We start from the raw sequence: 16,872 nt of genomic DNA on the forward strand, positions 1-16,872 counted from the left end.
TTTTGTTACTTACAACCTTATGCTAATCACATTAGCCTACGTTAGCTCAACCATCCCGCGGGGGTGACACCGATCCCGTAGAGGTGTAACAGTATAGCTTCCATCCCCTCGCCCGACCCGGGCTCGAACCAGGGACCCTCTGCACACAGAGGGAACAACTACTTCAGGTCTCAGAGCGAGCGACGTCACCGATTGAAACGCTATTAGTGCGCACCACTGCTAACTAGCTAGCCATTTCAAATCGCTAATAATGTAAACCATGAAAATAGTGTATTTCCCAGACTGGGTAATACATTGTAATTACCTTAAGCAACTTGAATAGGCTAATGAAATTCAGACTGAGTGTGCCATCCTCATGAGCAAAACAGGAGGCATTCCAACCGTGGCGGTTGTTCGTGTTAAACCACCCTCATCTAATGCTTTATCATATTAGATTTAATTAGAGAGACTAAATCTTGTGTTTAGAGTGGCTTTATTGACACACTGTTTTAAAAACTCACTATGGCACACAGCAGTTACTGAGCAAATCTGATTATTCCATGAAAACTGGCAGATAGAAAGTGTTTTCTTGGCGTTCATACATTTGTCTGTCTGTAACCAGAGCCTGTGAGTAATAAATAGAGCAAAATAGAACACTTAGTCTTGGAAACAAATCTACATGACAGAGCCTGGCATTCATTCAGAGGTGCTAAAACATAGAAAAAAATGCAGAAGTATTCATTTCACATGAACTCTCATGTACTTTCAAAATGGCTATTAATTGGCACACAACGCAGTGCAGTTTGAAACAGAGATTGTTTGTTCTGTTTCTTATGTCCAGTTAGAACACAGTACGCTCTCTGTTACAACCCCAGAATGCGGTCATTAGCATTAGACTTTGGCTTTGAGGGCTGAAAAAGTTAAGTACACTTAGTTTAATGTGTCCCTGAACAGTATTGCATGACTCGGGCTACATTTAGACAAGCAGTCCAATTCTGTTATTTTTTCCACTAATTGGTATTTTGGCCAATCACATCAGGTCTTTTTCAGAGCTTATCTGATTGGTCAATAGACAAATGAGTGAAAAAAATATCAGAATTGGACTGACTATCTAAACACAGCCTAAAGGGAGAACAGAAACCAACAGAAAACGTGCATAGCTAAATGTGCAGTGCAATCATCAATCCTTTGAGTGACACACACTTAATTTGTCCTATCTCACTCTTAACGCACACATCCCTCATTGTCTTTCTCAGTGGCAGTTCTGACACTTTGGGTGACATTTTTGGTTGTTGATGTTACAGCGGCAGCCTCCGCTGGTGTCTCCCGGACCCTGGGAGGAAACAGAAGCACATTAGATATTTTATTGTCACACCGGATAGGTGCAGTGAAATGAGTTGTTTTACAGGGTCAGCCATAGTAGAACACCACCCATGGAGCAAATTTGGGTTACGTGCCTTGCGCAAGGGCACATCGACAGATTTTTCACCTTGTCGGTGTGGGTTTTCGAACCAGCGACCTTTCAGTTACTGGCCCAACCCTCTAACTGCTAGGCTACATGCTACGTTGGACAGGTAGCAGACAGATGTGAAATGTCTGCATTACAGGTGACCGGAGGAGCACAACCATGCTAAACTGAATTTGACAGAGAGACAGGAGGGGCGGGCTCTTACCCCAGGCCCCCAGCGAGGCCCCCTGGTGACCCAGCAGATCTCACTGTGACAGACAGTGCAACGCAGCCAATCACAGCCCTCCTTTTTCTGCACGATGATGCCGCACTGTGGGCAGTGCATGGCCTCCCCGGAGAGGACCAGGGTCTGAGAGAGACACGGGTATTACATGTTAATATAACAGTTATCTGTTAATATGATATCAGCAAAGTCTTACTAACCTGAAAACTAACAATCCTTCCCCTAAAATCTCATTGTCCTCAATGCTTTGCTGAAATCGATCTACAGGTATAAATTGTGTGTGTAAAAGTGTCTGTGTGTCACCTTGAGCAGATCTCTGGTTCTGCGGGCTGCCGAGTCGTTCTCAGCACGGGTTGTAAGGTCATCCTGGTACTGCTTACAGTCCATCCCTTCATGAATCGCCTGAGAGACAGACAGAGTAGAGAAAGAGGTTTGTTCAAATCCATGGTGTATGCAATCATTGGTGAATGTAAAGGTGACGTGTGTGTACCTTGCAGAGCAGGCAGTTGTGCTTGTTGCAGACTGGGCAGTGGAACACGTTGACGGTGTCCTCGTACACACACCACCCGGCACAGTCTGGGCTGGCACAGTGGTAACTGCCCTCACAACGAGACTCTGCCACAGACAAGCCTCTCTGCAGCCAGCGCTCGTACTCCTCTTCCGACACCAACTGGTAGGCAGGAAGGAATGAAAGAGCAGAGGGGAGAGAGATGATTAGATGACTGATGTATCGTGGGTTTTCTGGTTTGCATTAGCCAGACATTAGGCAGTGTGTTATTCAGTATGTCTCTAATATCCAATGGGCCATCGTGCAGCTACTATTAAATACATTAGAAAGAAGCCAGTGATGTCACCACTCACGGCTCTGATCTCTCTCCCCTGCAGGGTGCAGTCACAGGCGTACGTGTCATCACGGTACGGACAGGCCACCTCCGGGTCCTCACACATCAGGACTACTGAGCGCAGGCAATCTCTGTGAACACAACACACTGGCTCCATCTCTGCATAAGCATCTCATCTCACCCACGCCCTTCTTGCACAGTGCGAAATATAAGCAATATGATGTTATAGCTGCACTTAGCAGCTCTCTGGGAGGCTAAGTGGAGTTTCCACCACATTGCTAACACCGCTCCAATGCTTTCAGATCACCTAGTGTCTAGGGGGAGGGTCACTAGGTGGAGGGCCAAGAGATTTGTCTGAGTGGTACCTGCAGAAACAGTGGAGACACTCTCTGAGCAGGACTCCCTCCCCAGGCTGCAGGTCCAGGTAACAGATCCTACAGTCCACAGCATCTGGGTTGGGCACCAGGTCCTTTCCATCCAACATCACCAGCCGGGCAAAGTTCTCCCTCCGCTCTGCTTCCCTCGCCTGGGGTGGTGGGGATCCACAATATACAATAACACACACGTTGAACACGCAGGTTGTACACACACATCGTTCAAACACACAGACAGAAGTTCATTTAGTTTTCTTGCTTTATTACAGTTAAATACACATTTTCAATTGCAACAACATGGATGTTTTTTTGTTCTACATTCAGTCAAAAGGCCTTCATTATTTATTAAAATTGTGCATTTTGAAAGTTAACACATTAAAAACAAATAGCCATTGAAGTTGTCCACTTGATGACCCTGACTGTAACAAACAGGCACAGACTGTGCAACACAGCAGTTCTTTGTCTTCTCTGAAATAGTAAGTTTCAACTGGTTGGCACACACTAAGCAAACTAGGCCTACATGGATTTGCAGTATAATTACATAATTCATTACAAACATGCAAAGTTACATTTACATTTTTCAGTAATTTAGCAGACGCTCTTATCCAGAGCAATTTACAGTATCAATTATAATTAAGTGCCTTGCTCAGGGGCACATCGGCAGATTTTTTCACCTAGTCGGCTCGGGATTTGAACCAGCGACCTTTCGGTTATGCTCTTAAAAGCTAGGCTACCTGCTGTCCTATATACAAAGCCTTCGACATACAAGAGCCATGATTCTTTAATTTGCTTAAAAGTCATACAAACACACTTCTGTGCAGATAAACATACACCACATGAACAAAAGTATGTGGACACCTGCTCGTCAAACATCTCATTACAAAATCATGGGCATTAATATGAAGTTGGTACCCCCCTTTGCTGCTATAACAGCCTCCTCTCTTCTGAGAAGGGTTTCCACTAGATGTTGGAACATTGCTGTGGGGACTTGCTTCCATTCAGCCACAAGAGCATTAGTGAGGTCGGGCACTGATGTTAAGCGATTAGGCCTGGCTGGCAGTCGGCGTTTCAATTCATCCCAAAGGTGTTCAATGGGGTTAAGGTCAGGGATTTGTGCAGGCCAGTCAAGTTCTTCCACACCGATCTCTACAAACCATCTCTGTATGGACCTTGCTTAGTGCACATGGGCATTGTTATGGTGAAACAGGAAAGGGCCTTTCCCAAACTGTTGCCACAAAGTTGGAAGCACAGAATCGTCTATAATGTATAATGTATGCTGTAGCGTTAAGATTTCCCTTCACTGGAACTAAGGGGCCTCAACCAAACCATGAAAAACAGCCGAGACCATTAATCCTCCTACAACAAACTTTAGTTGGCACTATGCCAGCTTTACACCCCTCCAGCCGACGCTTGGCCTTGCGCATGGTAATCTTAGGCTTGTGCTCAGCCACGGAAACCCATTTCATGAAGCTCCTGATGAAACATTTTTTTGTGCTGACGTTCCAGAGGCAGTTTGGAACTTGGTAGTGCTAGTGAGTGTTGCAATCAAGGATAGACCATTTTTATGCGTTAAGCACTTCCCCACTAGGCGGCCCTGTTCTGTGAGCTGTGTGGCCTACCACTTCATGGCTGAGCCGTTGTCGCTCCTAGACATTTCCACTTCACAATAGCAGCACTTACAGTTGACCAGGGCAGCTCAAGCAGGGCAGAAATTTTACAACCTGACTTGTTGGAAAGGTGGCATCCTATGACAGTGCCACGTTGAAAGTCACTGAGCTTTTCAGTAAGGCCATTCTAATGCCAATATTTGTCAATGGAGATTGCATGGCTGTGTGCTTGATTTTATACACCTGTCAGCAACGGGTGTGGTCGAAATAGCCAAATCCATTAATTTGAAGGGGTGTCCATATACTTTTTTATATATAGTGTATTTGTATCAAACAATGTCAGAGGGTAGGTAGCCACAATGCTATGTAATGTACAGTCACTGAGATTCTGTCACAACATGAATGAGTATTGCTCAGTAGCGTGAGTGTATGGGTTGAAGAGAATGTTTACAGTGGCAAAATATAGAAAGTGTGTGTGTGCGCGTCTGTCAGTCAGTGTCTTTCTGCGATGTTACGGAGTGTGTGTGTGCCTGTAGTCCTGGGCCAAGTTTTCCAGTAGTGAGTCATTTTGAGCACCCGCGCCCCTCAGCGCCTCTCTTCTCCCTTTCTCCTTCAAAAAACAAAGAGACAGAAGAGAAGAGAGTCAGCCTTAGAGCCCATCCTACCATCCCTGGTCGTCTCAACTCCTGCTACTCCTACGGAGCCTACCTTTCCCTAATAAACCTTTCCCTAAAAAACCTTTTCCCTAATAAACTATGCACTGTAATTAACTGTAAACTGTGTGCATGTGCAAGACTCTGTGTGTGTGTGTGTGTCTAGGTTTCTACATGTCCTGTTGACACTGTCTGACAGCTTGCATTTCCTGCTGTACATTTGAATGTGTTTAGGTGCACGAGTGTCTGAGTTTGTGTATGTGTTCATGAGCATAAAACATCCTACCTGCTGGTACTGTCGGACAGCTTCTTTCTCCTGCTGTATGCGGTGAAGCTCCAGAGGGTCTGGTTTGTAGCTCCCAGGAACAGTATAGCTCTCTGGACGGTCTGTACTGCAGATCTCACAGCCAGGCCGTGTGGGCTTGTTTATGTACGTACAAGAGGGGCAGGCCCAACCCTGAGACACACAGCGAGACTGTCTTTACAGGTGTGTTGCTGGAAACCTACTGTATGTCAACTTACTGTATCTAGGTATGCATGCATACCTAGATGAAATCCATGTAGCAGAGTGAAACAGTTAGTCAATTAATACCAAGGGGTACTGTACAGAGCTTGTGTGTACCTGTGGCCCTGATTTCTTAGGGGTAAGTGCTTCGGTGAGTTGCGGCATCTCCAGGTTGATGAGGTCTTTGATTTCACTGATTTTCAGCCTCTCTGCCCCGGCTCCATTTGGCCCCGCTCCATTTGAACCTATCGGAACAAAGCTCGGTCAGGAGGAAGCCAACACAATGGGTCCTTCTGTCAATGGTGTGTATGTGCGTGCATTTGTGTGAGTGTTTAACAGTGTCACCCATGCTGCTGTGGCTCAGTCTGGGGGGCAGGGTGCTGTAACCCCTCCAGTCCTGGGATGTGGGGCCGTTGCTTGGGGTCTCAAGAGGAGGGGTAGCGGGGGTGAGGAGGGCTCTTTCCTGGTCCTGCTGGAGCAGCTGCCGTGTGAGACGGGCGTGGCGGGCAGAGAGGAGGTACAGGAAGGCCGTGTCTCCATCCCTACGCACCCCGTAGGACGCGAGAGAGCGCTGGTCTGCACACAGACATTGGCCAATCACCCAGCGCTGCACCCGCGGATGGAAGCCATACTCCAGGAATACCTAGAGGACAGAGGGACAGACAGAAAAGGTACAAAAACTAAAAACACAGGTAGAAAGTAGGTTTACATTATGTTGAAACTATTGTAGAGCTAGATACTGTTAAGAGTTCTGAATTCAAACTTTTAAAAATGTAATTCTTATTTAAGCTGTTCAGACTGACCTGCTGCTTGAGTATTGCGATGGTCGCGTGGGGGGGGACTTTCACTGTGACACAACAGGAAGACGAAGAATCTTCGACCACTACAGCCAAGCTTTCACAGAAAGATACAATCGTCATGAACTACTAAAATATGCATTTCCTGTCATCGCACCAGTTCACACAATATTCTGACTTCTTCAATAACTTCCTGTTCTATTACCCAGTAGCTCGTTTGTTCTTAACTCTCTCACCTAAGATCTGTGTCTCCGTAGCTCCTCTCAGAGGGCTGGATCTTCAGCTCTGCCTGCTGACGAGCCAGGGTGGCAGCGTAGATGGAGGCCGCCTGGATGTCACCAGCCTCGATGGCCCTGGTCAGCTCAGCACACATCTCCTCTACAGATGAATGGACACAAGGTTGAAACACAGAGTCCGGGACAGTGAGCAATTGAAAAAGAGTAGAAACTTGCCAATACACTACTGTACACACACACACCCACTGAGGGCTACCTGTGCGTGGTAAGGAAGCGGAGCTGGGTGTCTCCAAGGCCTCCAGAGGAAGTTGTCGGTCATCAGTGGGAGGGCTGTCGGACACTGAGGGGTCAGGAGAAGAGAAGACAGGGGACTCAGGTTATTAGAGCACAGAAAAGATGGGAGGAGAAGACAGTGAAACATCTGATCAAAGAGAACAGAGGCAGGAAGAAAGTAGACTAACCCCTGTGTGCCTCTCTGAGTGACGATATCACCACGGTGGCCCACTCCTGAGCCTCCTGCTCGCAGCGGAAGTTGAAGCTGATGCGGTCGTGAGGGGGCATGAACAAACTCAGCTCGTGGCATTTTGGCGATTTCACCTCATAGTGCACCGACCTCAGGTCAAACTCTGCAATGGACTGGAAGACACGGAGGGGAGAGAGTGAAGCGATTCTCATTTTATCACACTGAAATTAGCTGCCTACCACTGTTTGTTCCATGGTAGTATGTTGACTTTAGGTATTGCACATGTTGGAATTACCTTTGAGCTCTGTTTTTGGGAGAGAATGATTGGACAGCACTGCAGCCTATAGACCTAGTCAGAGGGAATGCCTTTGGAAAGTATTCAGACCCCTTCAATTTTCCAAATTTCTAAAATGGATTAAATAAATACAAATCTTCAATCTACACACAATATCCAATAATGACAACGAGTAAACAGGTTTAAAAAAAACTGAAATACCTTATTTACAAAATTATTCAGACCCTTTGCTATAAGACACAAAATTGAGCTAAGGTGCATCCTGTTTCCATTGATCATCCTTTTTATGTTTCTACAACTTAATTGGAGTCCCCCTGTGGCAAATTCAATTGATTGGACATGATTTGGCAAAGGCACACACCTGTCTACATAAGGTCCCACAGTTGACAGTGCATGTCAGAGCAATAACCAAGCCATGAGGTCAAAGGAATTGTCCGTTGTGCTCCGAGACAGGATTGTGTCAAGGCACAGATCTGGGGAAGTGTACCAAAACATTTCTGCAGCATTGAAGTTCCCCAAGAACACAGTGGCCTCCATCATTCTTAAATGGAACAAGTTTGGAACCACCAAGACTCTTCCTAGAGCTGGCTGCCCGGCCAAACTGAACAATCGGGGGAGAAGGGGCTTGGTCAGGGAGGTGACCAAGAACCCAATGGTCACTCTGACAGAGCTCTTTCAGAGTTGCTCTATGGAGATGGGAGACCCTTCCAAAAGGATAACCATCTCTGCAGCACTCCACCAATCACGCCTTCATGGTAGAGTTGCCAGACGGAAGCCACTCCTCAGTAAAAGGCACATGACAGCCCGCTTGGAGTTTGCTAAAAGGTCTGATGAAACCAAGATTGAACTCTTTGGCCTGAATGCCAAGAGTCACGTCTGGAGGAAACCTGGCACCATCCCTACGATAAAGCATGGTGGTGGCAGCATCATGCTGTGGGGATGTTTTTCAGCGGCAGGGACTGGAAGACTAGTCAGGGATGAGGCAAAGATGAACAGTGCAAAGTACAGAGAGATCCTTGATGAAAACCTGCTCCAGAGCGCTCACGACCTCAGACTGGGGCTATGGTTCACCTTCCAACAGGTCAAGCACACAGCCAAGACAACGCAGGAGTGGCTTCGGGACAAGTCTCTGAATGTCCTTGAGTGGCCCAGCCAGAGTCCGGACTTGAACCCGATCGAACATCCCTGAAAATAGCTGTGCAGCAACACTCCCCATCCAACCTGACAGAGCTTGAGAGGATCTGCAGAGAAGAATGAGAGAAACTCCCCAAATACAGGTGTGCCAAGGTTGTAGCATCATACAAGAATACTCAAGGCTGTAATCACTGCCAAAAGTGTTTCAACAAAGTACTGAGTAAAGGGTCGGAAATACTTATGTAAATGTGATAATTTTTTAAATGTTAAAATATATATAAATTAGCAACATTTTCTAAAAACTCATTTGTGCTGTGTCATTATGTGGTGGTGTATAGATTGATGAGGAAAAAAACTATTTAATCAATTTTAGAATAAGGCTCCAACCTAACAAAAAGACAAAGGATCTGAATACTTTCCAAATGCACTATATAACTACACTACCGGTCAAGTTTTAGAGAAACCTACTCATTCAAGGGTCTTTATTTTTTTACTATTTTCTACATTGTAGAATAATAGTGAAAACATAAACTATGAAATAACACATATGGATGGAGTGACCAAAAAAATAAAGCTTTAAAGAAATAAAAATATTTTATTTGAGATTCTTCAAAATAGCCACCCTTTGCCCTTGACAGCTTTGCACACTCTTGGCATTCTCTCAACCAGCTTCACCTGGAATGCTTTTCCAACCGTCTTGAAGGAGTTCCCACATGCTGAGCACTTTTCCTTCACTCTGTGGTCCGACTCATCCCAAACCATCTCAATTTGGTTAAGGTCAGGGGATTGTGTTGGCCAGGTCATCTAATGCAGCACTCCATCACTCTCCTCCTTTGTAAAATAGCCCTTATACAACCTGGGCGTGTGTTTTGGGTCATTGTCCTGTTGGAAAAACAAATTATTGTCCCAATAAGCTCAAACTAGATGGGATGGCGTATCACTGCAGAATGCTGTGGTAGCCATGCTGGTTAAGTGCACCTTGAATAAAATTTAAAAAACACATGCAGAGAGCATCCACACCGCGTCTCACAATGACAGCAGATGGAACCAAAAACCTCCAATTTGGACAAATTTCCACCCGTCTAATGTCCTTTGCTAATGTTTCTTGGCCCAAACAAGTATCTTATTATTATTGGTGTCCTTTAGTAGTGGTTTCTCTGCAGCAATTTGACCATGAAGGCCTGATTCACACAACCTCCTCTGAACAGTTGATGTTGAGTTATGTCTGTTACTTGAACTCTGTGAAGCATTTATTTGGGCTGCAATTTCTGAGGCTGGTAACGCTAATGAGATCATCCTCTGCAGCACCTCTGGTTCTTCCTTTCCTGTGGCGGTCCTCATGAGAGCCAGTTTCATCATAGCGCTTGATGGTTTTTGCGACTGCACTTGAAGAAACGTTCAAAGTTCTTGAAATGTTCTGTATTGACTGACCTTCATGTCATAAAGTAATGATGGACTGTCTTTTCTCTTTGCTTATTTGAGCTGTTCTTGCCATAATATGAACTTGGTCTTTTACCAAATAGGGCTATCTTCTGTATACCACCCCTACCTTGTCACAACACAACTGATTGGCTCAAATGCATAAAGGAAAGAAATTCCAGAAATTAACTTTAAACAAGGCACACCTGTTAATTGAAATGCATTCCAGGTGACTACCTCATGAAGCTGGTTGAGATAATGCCAAGAGTGTGCAAAGCTGTCATCAAGGCAAAGGGTGGCTATTTGAAGAATCTCAAATATTAAATATATTGTGATTTGTTTAACACTTTTTTAGTTACTTCATGATTACATGTGTTATTTCATAGTTTTGATGTCTTTACTATTATTCTACAATGTAGACAATAGTAAAAATAAAGAAAAACCCTTGAATGAGTAGGTGTTCTAAAACTTTTGACCGGTAGTTTATACTGGACAAAAATACTAAGTGTTGGTTTCATGAGCTGAAATAAAAGATCCCAGAAATGTTCTATATACACAAAAGCGTATTTCTCTCAAATATTGTGCACAAATTTGTTTACATCCCTGTTAGTGAGCATTTTGTCCTTTGCCAAGATAATCCATCCACCTGACAGCTGTGGCATATCAAGAAGCTGATTAAACAGCATGATTGTTACACAGATGCACCTTGTGCTGGGGGACAATAAAAGGCCACTCTAAAATGTGCAGTTTTGTCACACAATACAATGCCACAGATTTGAGGGCATGTGCATTCGACATGCTGACTGTAGGCATGTCCACTAGAGCTGTTGCCAGATAATTTAATGTCAATTTCCCTAACATAAGCCGCCTCCAACATCATTTTAGAGAATTTGGCAGTACGTCCAACCGGCAGTATAACCGCAGACCACGTGTAACCACGGCAGCCCAGGACCTCCACATCCGGCTTCTTCACCAGCGCGATCGTCTGAGCCACCTGGGCAGCTGATGAAACTTTGGGTTTACACAACTGAAGAATTTCTGCACAAACTGTTTGAGACCGTCTCAGGGAAGTTAATCTGCATGCTCGTCATCCTCACCAGTCTTGACCTGACTGCAGTTCGGTGTCGTAACCAACTTCAGTGGGAAAATGCTCACCTTTGATGGGTACTGGCACGCTGGAGATGTGTGCTCTTCACAGATGAATCCAGGTTTCAACTGTACCGGGCAGATGGCAGACAGCGTGTATGGTTTTGTGTGGGCGAGCGGTTTGCTGATATCAACATTGAACAGAGTGCCCCATAGTGGGGTTATGATATGGGCAGGCATAAGTTAAGAACAACGTAAACAATAGCATTTTATCGATGGTAATTTGAATGAGATACCGTGATGAGATCCTGAGGCCCATTATTGTGCCCTTCATTCTCCACGATCACTTCATGTTTCAGCATGATAATGCACAATCCTGTTGCAAGGATCTGTACACAATTCCTGGAAGCTGAAAATGGCCTGCATACTCACCAGACATGTCACCCATTGAGCATGTTTGGGATGCTCTGGATCAACGTGTACAACAGCGTGTTCCATTTCCCGCCAATATCCAGAAACTTTGCACAGCCATTGAAGAGGAGTGGGACAACATTCCACAGGCCAGAATCAACAGCCTGATCAACTCTATGCTAAGGAGATGTGTCACGCTGCATAAGGCAAATGGTGGTCACAAGATACTGTCTGGTTTTCTGATCCAAGCCCCTAGCTTTAAAAAAAATAATAAGATGTGACCAACAGATGCATATCTGTATTCTCAGTCATGTGAAATCGGTAGATTAGGGCTTAATTCATTTCTTTCAATTCCTTATATGAACTGTAACTCAGTCAAATCTATTGCGTTTATATTTTAGTTCCCTGTTCCCTCCCTTTTGTTGAACTATAAATTGCTTCAAATAACTATGTGACAGTTCAATGCATGGCAGCCAAAAGTAAGCATGAGACCAGCGATAATATCAGTGTTGTTTTAAAACCCTCTGTACACACTTCTGCCTGCCTTGGTAACGCTGGTAATAATAAAACATCACGTGACATGTAACTTTACTCCATCGAGTTTTAGCTGACAATTTCAAAAACTATTTTTAATGAACACCATTTTGTAATTAGTCAAAGGAAATACACATTATTTGTCAACATGGCTGACAAATGACATTAATTGAAATCCGCCTTTAACCTTTCTCTCTCTTACCACACTCCGACCCGTTGTTCCGCTGGTGTCCCGTAGCGTGAGACGGAATTCCCCGGACTTCCCGGGGTCCATACTGAGCTGTAGACGGAGTGACTCATCACCTGCCCCAGGAAGACACAGTGGCCGAATACCAGAATGGCAAACTGATACCCGTACCGACATCAAGACAGTATGGCAGCCAGTTTGTGAGGCCCCATAGCCAGGGATTGATGAGGACGGGTCCGGCGGTGGAGTGTGAGTAGTCCACCCGCCTGAGCTCAGCGACATTCCACCAACAGCCTCATGCAGTGTTTGGAGACGTCAAGACACCGTTCCCGGTGTGTTTAACACCACGCCAATATTGTCAGCAACGATTGCTATTAGTATTCCCATAAAATGTGCCGTTTCATCGTAGTCCCTCCATTTACCAAGCTCACAACAACAGAACCGATGGACGACCAGCTAGCTACCAGGAAGTGCGCACTCTGTGTCACTGTTTGTTTGGCTGGCTCTCTCGTGCTGCCAGTGCTAATAATTTGCGCCCCCACACGTTGTACCCATGTACTGCACAACATGGCTTTTCTGCAGGTCCAAAAACGTTTAATTTCCTCAATTTCTCAAAATCAGGTTCACAAATATACAGTATATGTGATGTACTCCTATACTAAATTGTATACATATTTTTTAAACTTGGACCTGCAAATTGTAGTGGAGACAATTGCGTATATGGTTGACCTACTTTCAACAAGACCTTAGCAGATAGAAATGTCTGAGGACTGCAGCACTAATGTCATACCATCAAAATGTTGCTTTTTTTTGGCCCCACAGTTGTAGTCCAACAACTCAGACAACTTCTAATCCAGTGTTCCTTCATTTAGGCCTAGTGAAACAGCTACCCCCATTGTTTACCTTCATGTGTGCGCCAGTGGAAATAGAATGCACATATCCATTGAAGATGCCTGGAAAAGTCCACATGATATCCCTGCACTCACACACACACTGAAATGGGGGAGGTCTGGTCCGCTCTGGTCACTTCCTCTTGCTGTACGGAGACCAGTCAGCCAGCCTGGTCCTGAGATGTGCGTAAGGGAATTTCCATTTTTTTACACCCAACTTTTAACCTAAATCCAATGTCATGGAATTCAAGTAAGTTGACAGCTCAAGCAAATGTAAATCGAAACTAGACGTTGCAACACTGCTGCGTTTTTCACACTCAACAGTTTCCCGTGTGTATCAACAATGGTCCACCACCCAAAGGGCAGGGGGGGACTCAATATTAGGAAGGAGTTCGTAATGTTTGGTATACTCAGTGTATATCCCTCTCCCACAGGGGAGTCCATTGAGGAGCTATACCTGTCTGCTAATGTGTTCCTGGAGAGGGGTGCCATGTTTCACTATGATGAGCCCCTGGGCCTGCCCGATATCCCCTGCTTCACCTTCTGCTCCCGAAAGAAAGACAGCAGATCAGGGCTGGGATTCAATCAAACCCAGTAGCTACCAAAAAAAACAATGGCGTAAATACAGAAATGCTGGTTTGTTTGAATTGAGCCCCATGTCAAGAAGAAAAACACCCTTAAAAAGTACATATTAAGTATTTATCTTGCATTAACTGCACTTCACGTTACAAGGCGGGAAAGTGTTTGCTATGCTGTTAAATACGTTGATAGGATAGATAGACAGGACGCATTAGCAGGATGCACTGTAGCACAATGGTGTGCAGAAGGGAATTATACATTTTATAGATTCATGATTAATATAAAGGTTTGGTTCACTTGGATGTATTTCTTCAACTTTAAAAATAGGGTGTATTTATTTGCAGAACTGATTGTTTATGAAAAAACATTTAAGTTGAATCTGGACTACCTACCATGGGTGAGCTTGTGTGCATCTGTGAAAATGTTGCTCTTATATTTGTGAAGTACCTATTTGGACACATTCCTGTGAAGTGCATGTTATAACCTCATTCTTCCTCTGCTCCCCTCTCCAGAGATGACTTGATGTGCATGCTGTTGTGGTGAACCAAAATGCCTACCTCATTGCCTGCTTCAATCTCACCTTAATAACAAAAATAGGCCAAGGAGAAGGTTTAATGTGAATTAGATTACATAGGGAGGAGAGGAATAAATACAATGTGACAACACCAATATGAACAGTTTTTGGATAGTGTGTGTAAATGTTACTGACATACTGTCACTCACGATGTACTTAGATATTAGCAAAAGATGAGTAATTTCATAATTGTATATATTTTATAATTTCAGTTTGTGACAAAACAAACAATGTAGAGAATCATTGTACCATCTAAACCACTGAAATATCGTTTCCATTTCCAAAAATATTGTATTTTCAGCTGTTTGAAGCTGGTGTACAAAACCGAAAGTAAAAAATGCAAAGGAAACTTAAGAACAGAAAGCATATAAATAATGCATATAGACTTGCTTTCAATGAGAATGACAGATCTATAACTAACATTTCTATGTGAATTTGGTCAGTCACCTCAAAAATTACAAATTGCAGTTTTAAGCCTAGTCCTGGATTTACAACACCTTTGAATTAAGAATCTCTCATAAAAATGCTTATTTTTAGTCTAGGACTAGGTTTAATCTGTGTCCGGCAAACTGGCCCATAGTGAACACAAGATGAAGCTCTTGATTCAAATAGACCTGCACCGTCATTCAAATAGCATGCATTAGATATCCATGATTTGTGAAGGTGCATAATGTCTGTCCAATTACAATTTGTTAATGAATAAATCCTGTATTAAATGAGTTCTTTGCCATTTGTTCTGAATTTCAGGTTCTCTGATTCTGTTACTTGATACAGATTTCAACATACAGTAGAACAAGTTACGTTTCTAAAAGTTCTGACTACTGGTGATTTCAAAATGACAACTCTTTCTTAAAATAAAAGCTTCAAAGGCAAAAATGTCCTCTGCCCGAAATATACTCTCTGATTATGCAATCCCCTACAGAAGGGTAGTAAGCATGCATAAGCAGTTTCCCATTTTGCCCACTAGAGGTCCTACTCTTTTCAATGTGAGAGTAGAGAAATGCACAATGTTCAATGCCAAATGTGAGAAATTCCTTGGTTTTATTGTTAACATAATAATGTTGTGACTCTCTTTTCACGCCGCTTCGATACATCTATGACCGGAAGTGATTTTTCCTAACCCTTTTCCTAACCTTAACCGGGGTAGGCCGTCATTGTAAATAAGAAGTTGTTCTTAACTGACTTGCCTAGTTAAATAAAGGTTAAAGAAAAATAAAATAAAACCTAATTCTCCTAACCTGCTAAATTAATTATCCTAACTTGCTACGTTAATCCTCCTAACCTGCATTGCTAAAGAAACTTCCCGTCATAGCTGTACAAAGTGGTGTGAAAAGAGTGTTTCTCAACAATGTGTGAACCCGTTACTGTATCCTGTTTAAATCTATGTCACTGTTTTGTTAGTCATTAGTAAAGCTGCCCTGTGGTCGAATTGAACACGGATACTATTTTAGCTGGATGTTGATATGTTGTCGCTTTTGTTGATTGCATATGTGAATTTGGATACATTGTGATAGGCTATATATTATTCGGGTGGCAGGTAGCCTAGTGGTTAGAGCGTTGGACTAGTAACCGAAAGGTCGCAAAATTGAATCCCCGAGCTGACAAGGTAAAAATCAGTCGTTCTGCCCCTGAACAAGGCAGTTAACCCACTGTTCCTAGGCCGTCATTGAAAATAAGAATTTGTTCTTAACTGACTTGCCTGGTAAAATAAATGATTGTTTCCATATATTTCACTTTTTATTGTCTTTACAGACAATTTTTGTCTCTCAAAAAGTGAAATATATGGAAACAATAATTTATTTTACCAGGCAAGTCAGTTAAGAACAAATGTGTGGACATTCCAAGCAGAATATGCTTATTTTTTGCTTAAGGGTCACTTTTGCAGAAGGATTGAGTCTGTTTTCAGCACCAGTCACTGATATTGATACTGCTAAAAGTATTTCCTGTTGCCATAGATTAAAGAGGTTCACGCCAAAATGTAAGGTCTTCAGTAGACCAGTAGATCAGTTTCAAAATTATAAAAAAATAAATGCATTGAGGCTGGCTTTGAAAACTGAATTTGGTCTTATGTTTGGATTGCCTGTATCTGATGCACTTTGTGTTGGCCTTTGCTCTCATGTTTGTCTGAAAGGTGGCAACTGGAAAGCATCCTCAATAACAGGTGTGGAGCCATAGCAATCGTCCCTACAGTTCTGCACAAGGTTGAACTGTCTCACCCCAGCCGAAGTTACCGCCATTTTGGTGACTCATGTCATGACTGAAACACACACACACACACACACACACACACACACACTGAGACTAGCAAACAGGTCGATGATTAACTCCTCAAGCCAGGAACACATGCACCTCACACACACCACTATCAATTTCCACATGAAGTATGGTAAGAGAAGGGCTGTATTCCTAAAACTAAAAAAGTTGTTTACATGATGTTCATGTACTGCTACTGCTGTGACAAATCCCAAGGTTGTTTCATCACAGATTGTGTGTTGGCCTTTGGGCATAGCCTTTAGTAGGACAGACAGCCACGCTGTAGAGCAGGTCAGATCTCAAAGCACTCGAGCACTCCAAACTATTTGGATCCCTTGACAGGGTTGAAGGAGGCTTCATGTT

General features: G+C 43.6%; 1 protein-coding gene across 4 annotated transcripts; it reads right to left on the reverse strand.

Moving 5' to 3' along the window:
• Positions 1-455: 455 nt before the first annotated feature.
• Positions 456-14,988, reverse strand: shrprbck1r (sharpin and rbck1 related). 4 transcript variants are annotated; one of them, XR_016486577.1, is made up of 14 exons: positions 12,229-14,988; positions 7,146-7,320; positions 6,941-7,024; positions 6,685-6,826; positions 6,455-6,545; positions 5,997-6,294; positions 5,769-5,896; positions 5,433-5,603; positions 2,878-5,103; positions 2,532-2,643; positions 2,161-2,340; positions 1,974-2,072; positions 1,653-1,796; positions 456-1,312 (listed from the first exon to the last, which is right to left on the reverse strand). XR_016486577.1 is itself a non-coding variant. In XM_021562478.3 (14 exons), the coding sequence occupies exons 1-14, from the start codon at positions 12,493-12,495 to the stop codon at positions 1,232-1,234; spliced, it is 2,133 nt and encodes a 710-aa protein (XP_021418153.2). In that variant the 5' UTR covers positions 12,496-14,988; the 3' UTR covers positions 456-1,231. The 4 variants fall into 4 exon arrangements, 2 of the variants coding, with proteins under 2 accessions (XP_021418153.2, XP_090055517.1); XR_016486578.1 differs by having other exon boundaries at positions 11,151-12,699; XM_021562478.3 differs by having other exon boundaries at positions 2,878-3,038.
• Between the last annotated feature and the right edge of the window lie 1,884 nt (positions 14,989-16,872).

Source organism: Oncorhynchus mykiss, chromosome 15 (genome assembly GCF_057628025.1).
Source record: "Oncorhynchus mykiss isolate SJ-2025 chromosome 15, ASM5762802v1, whole genome shotgun sequence".
Taxonomy (NCBI): Eukaryota; Metazoa; Chordata; class Actinopteri; order Salmoniformes; family Salmonidae; genus Oncorhynchus; species Oncorhynchus mykiss.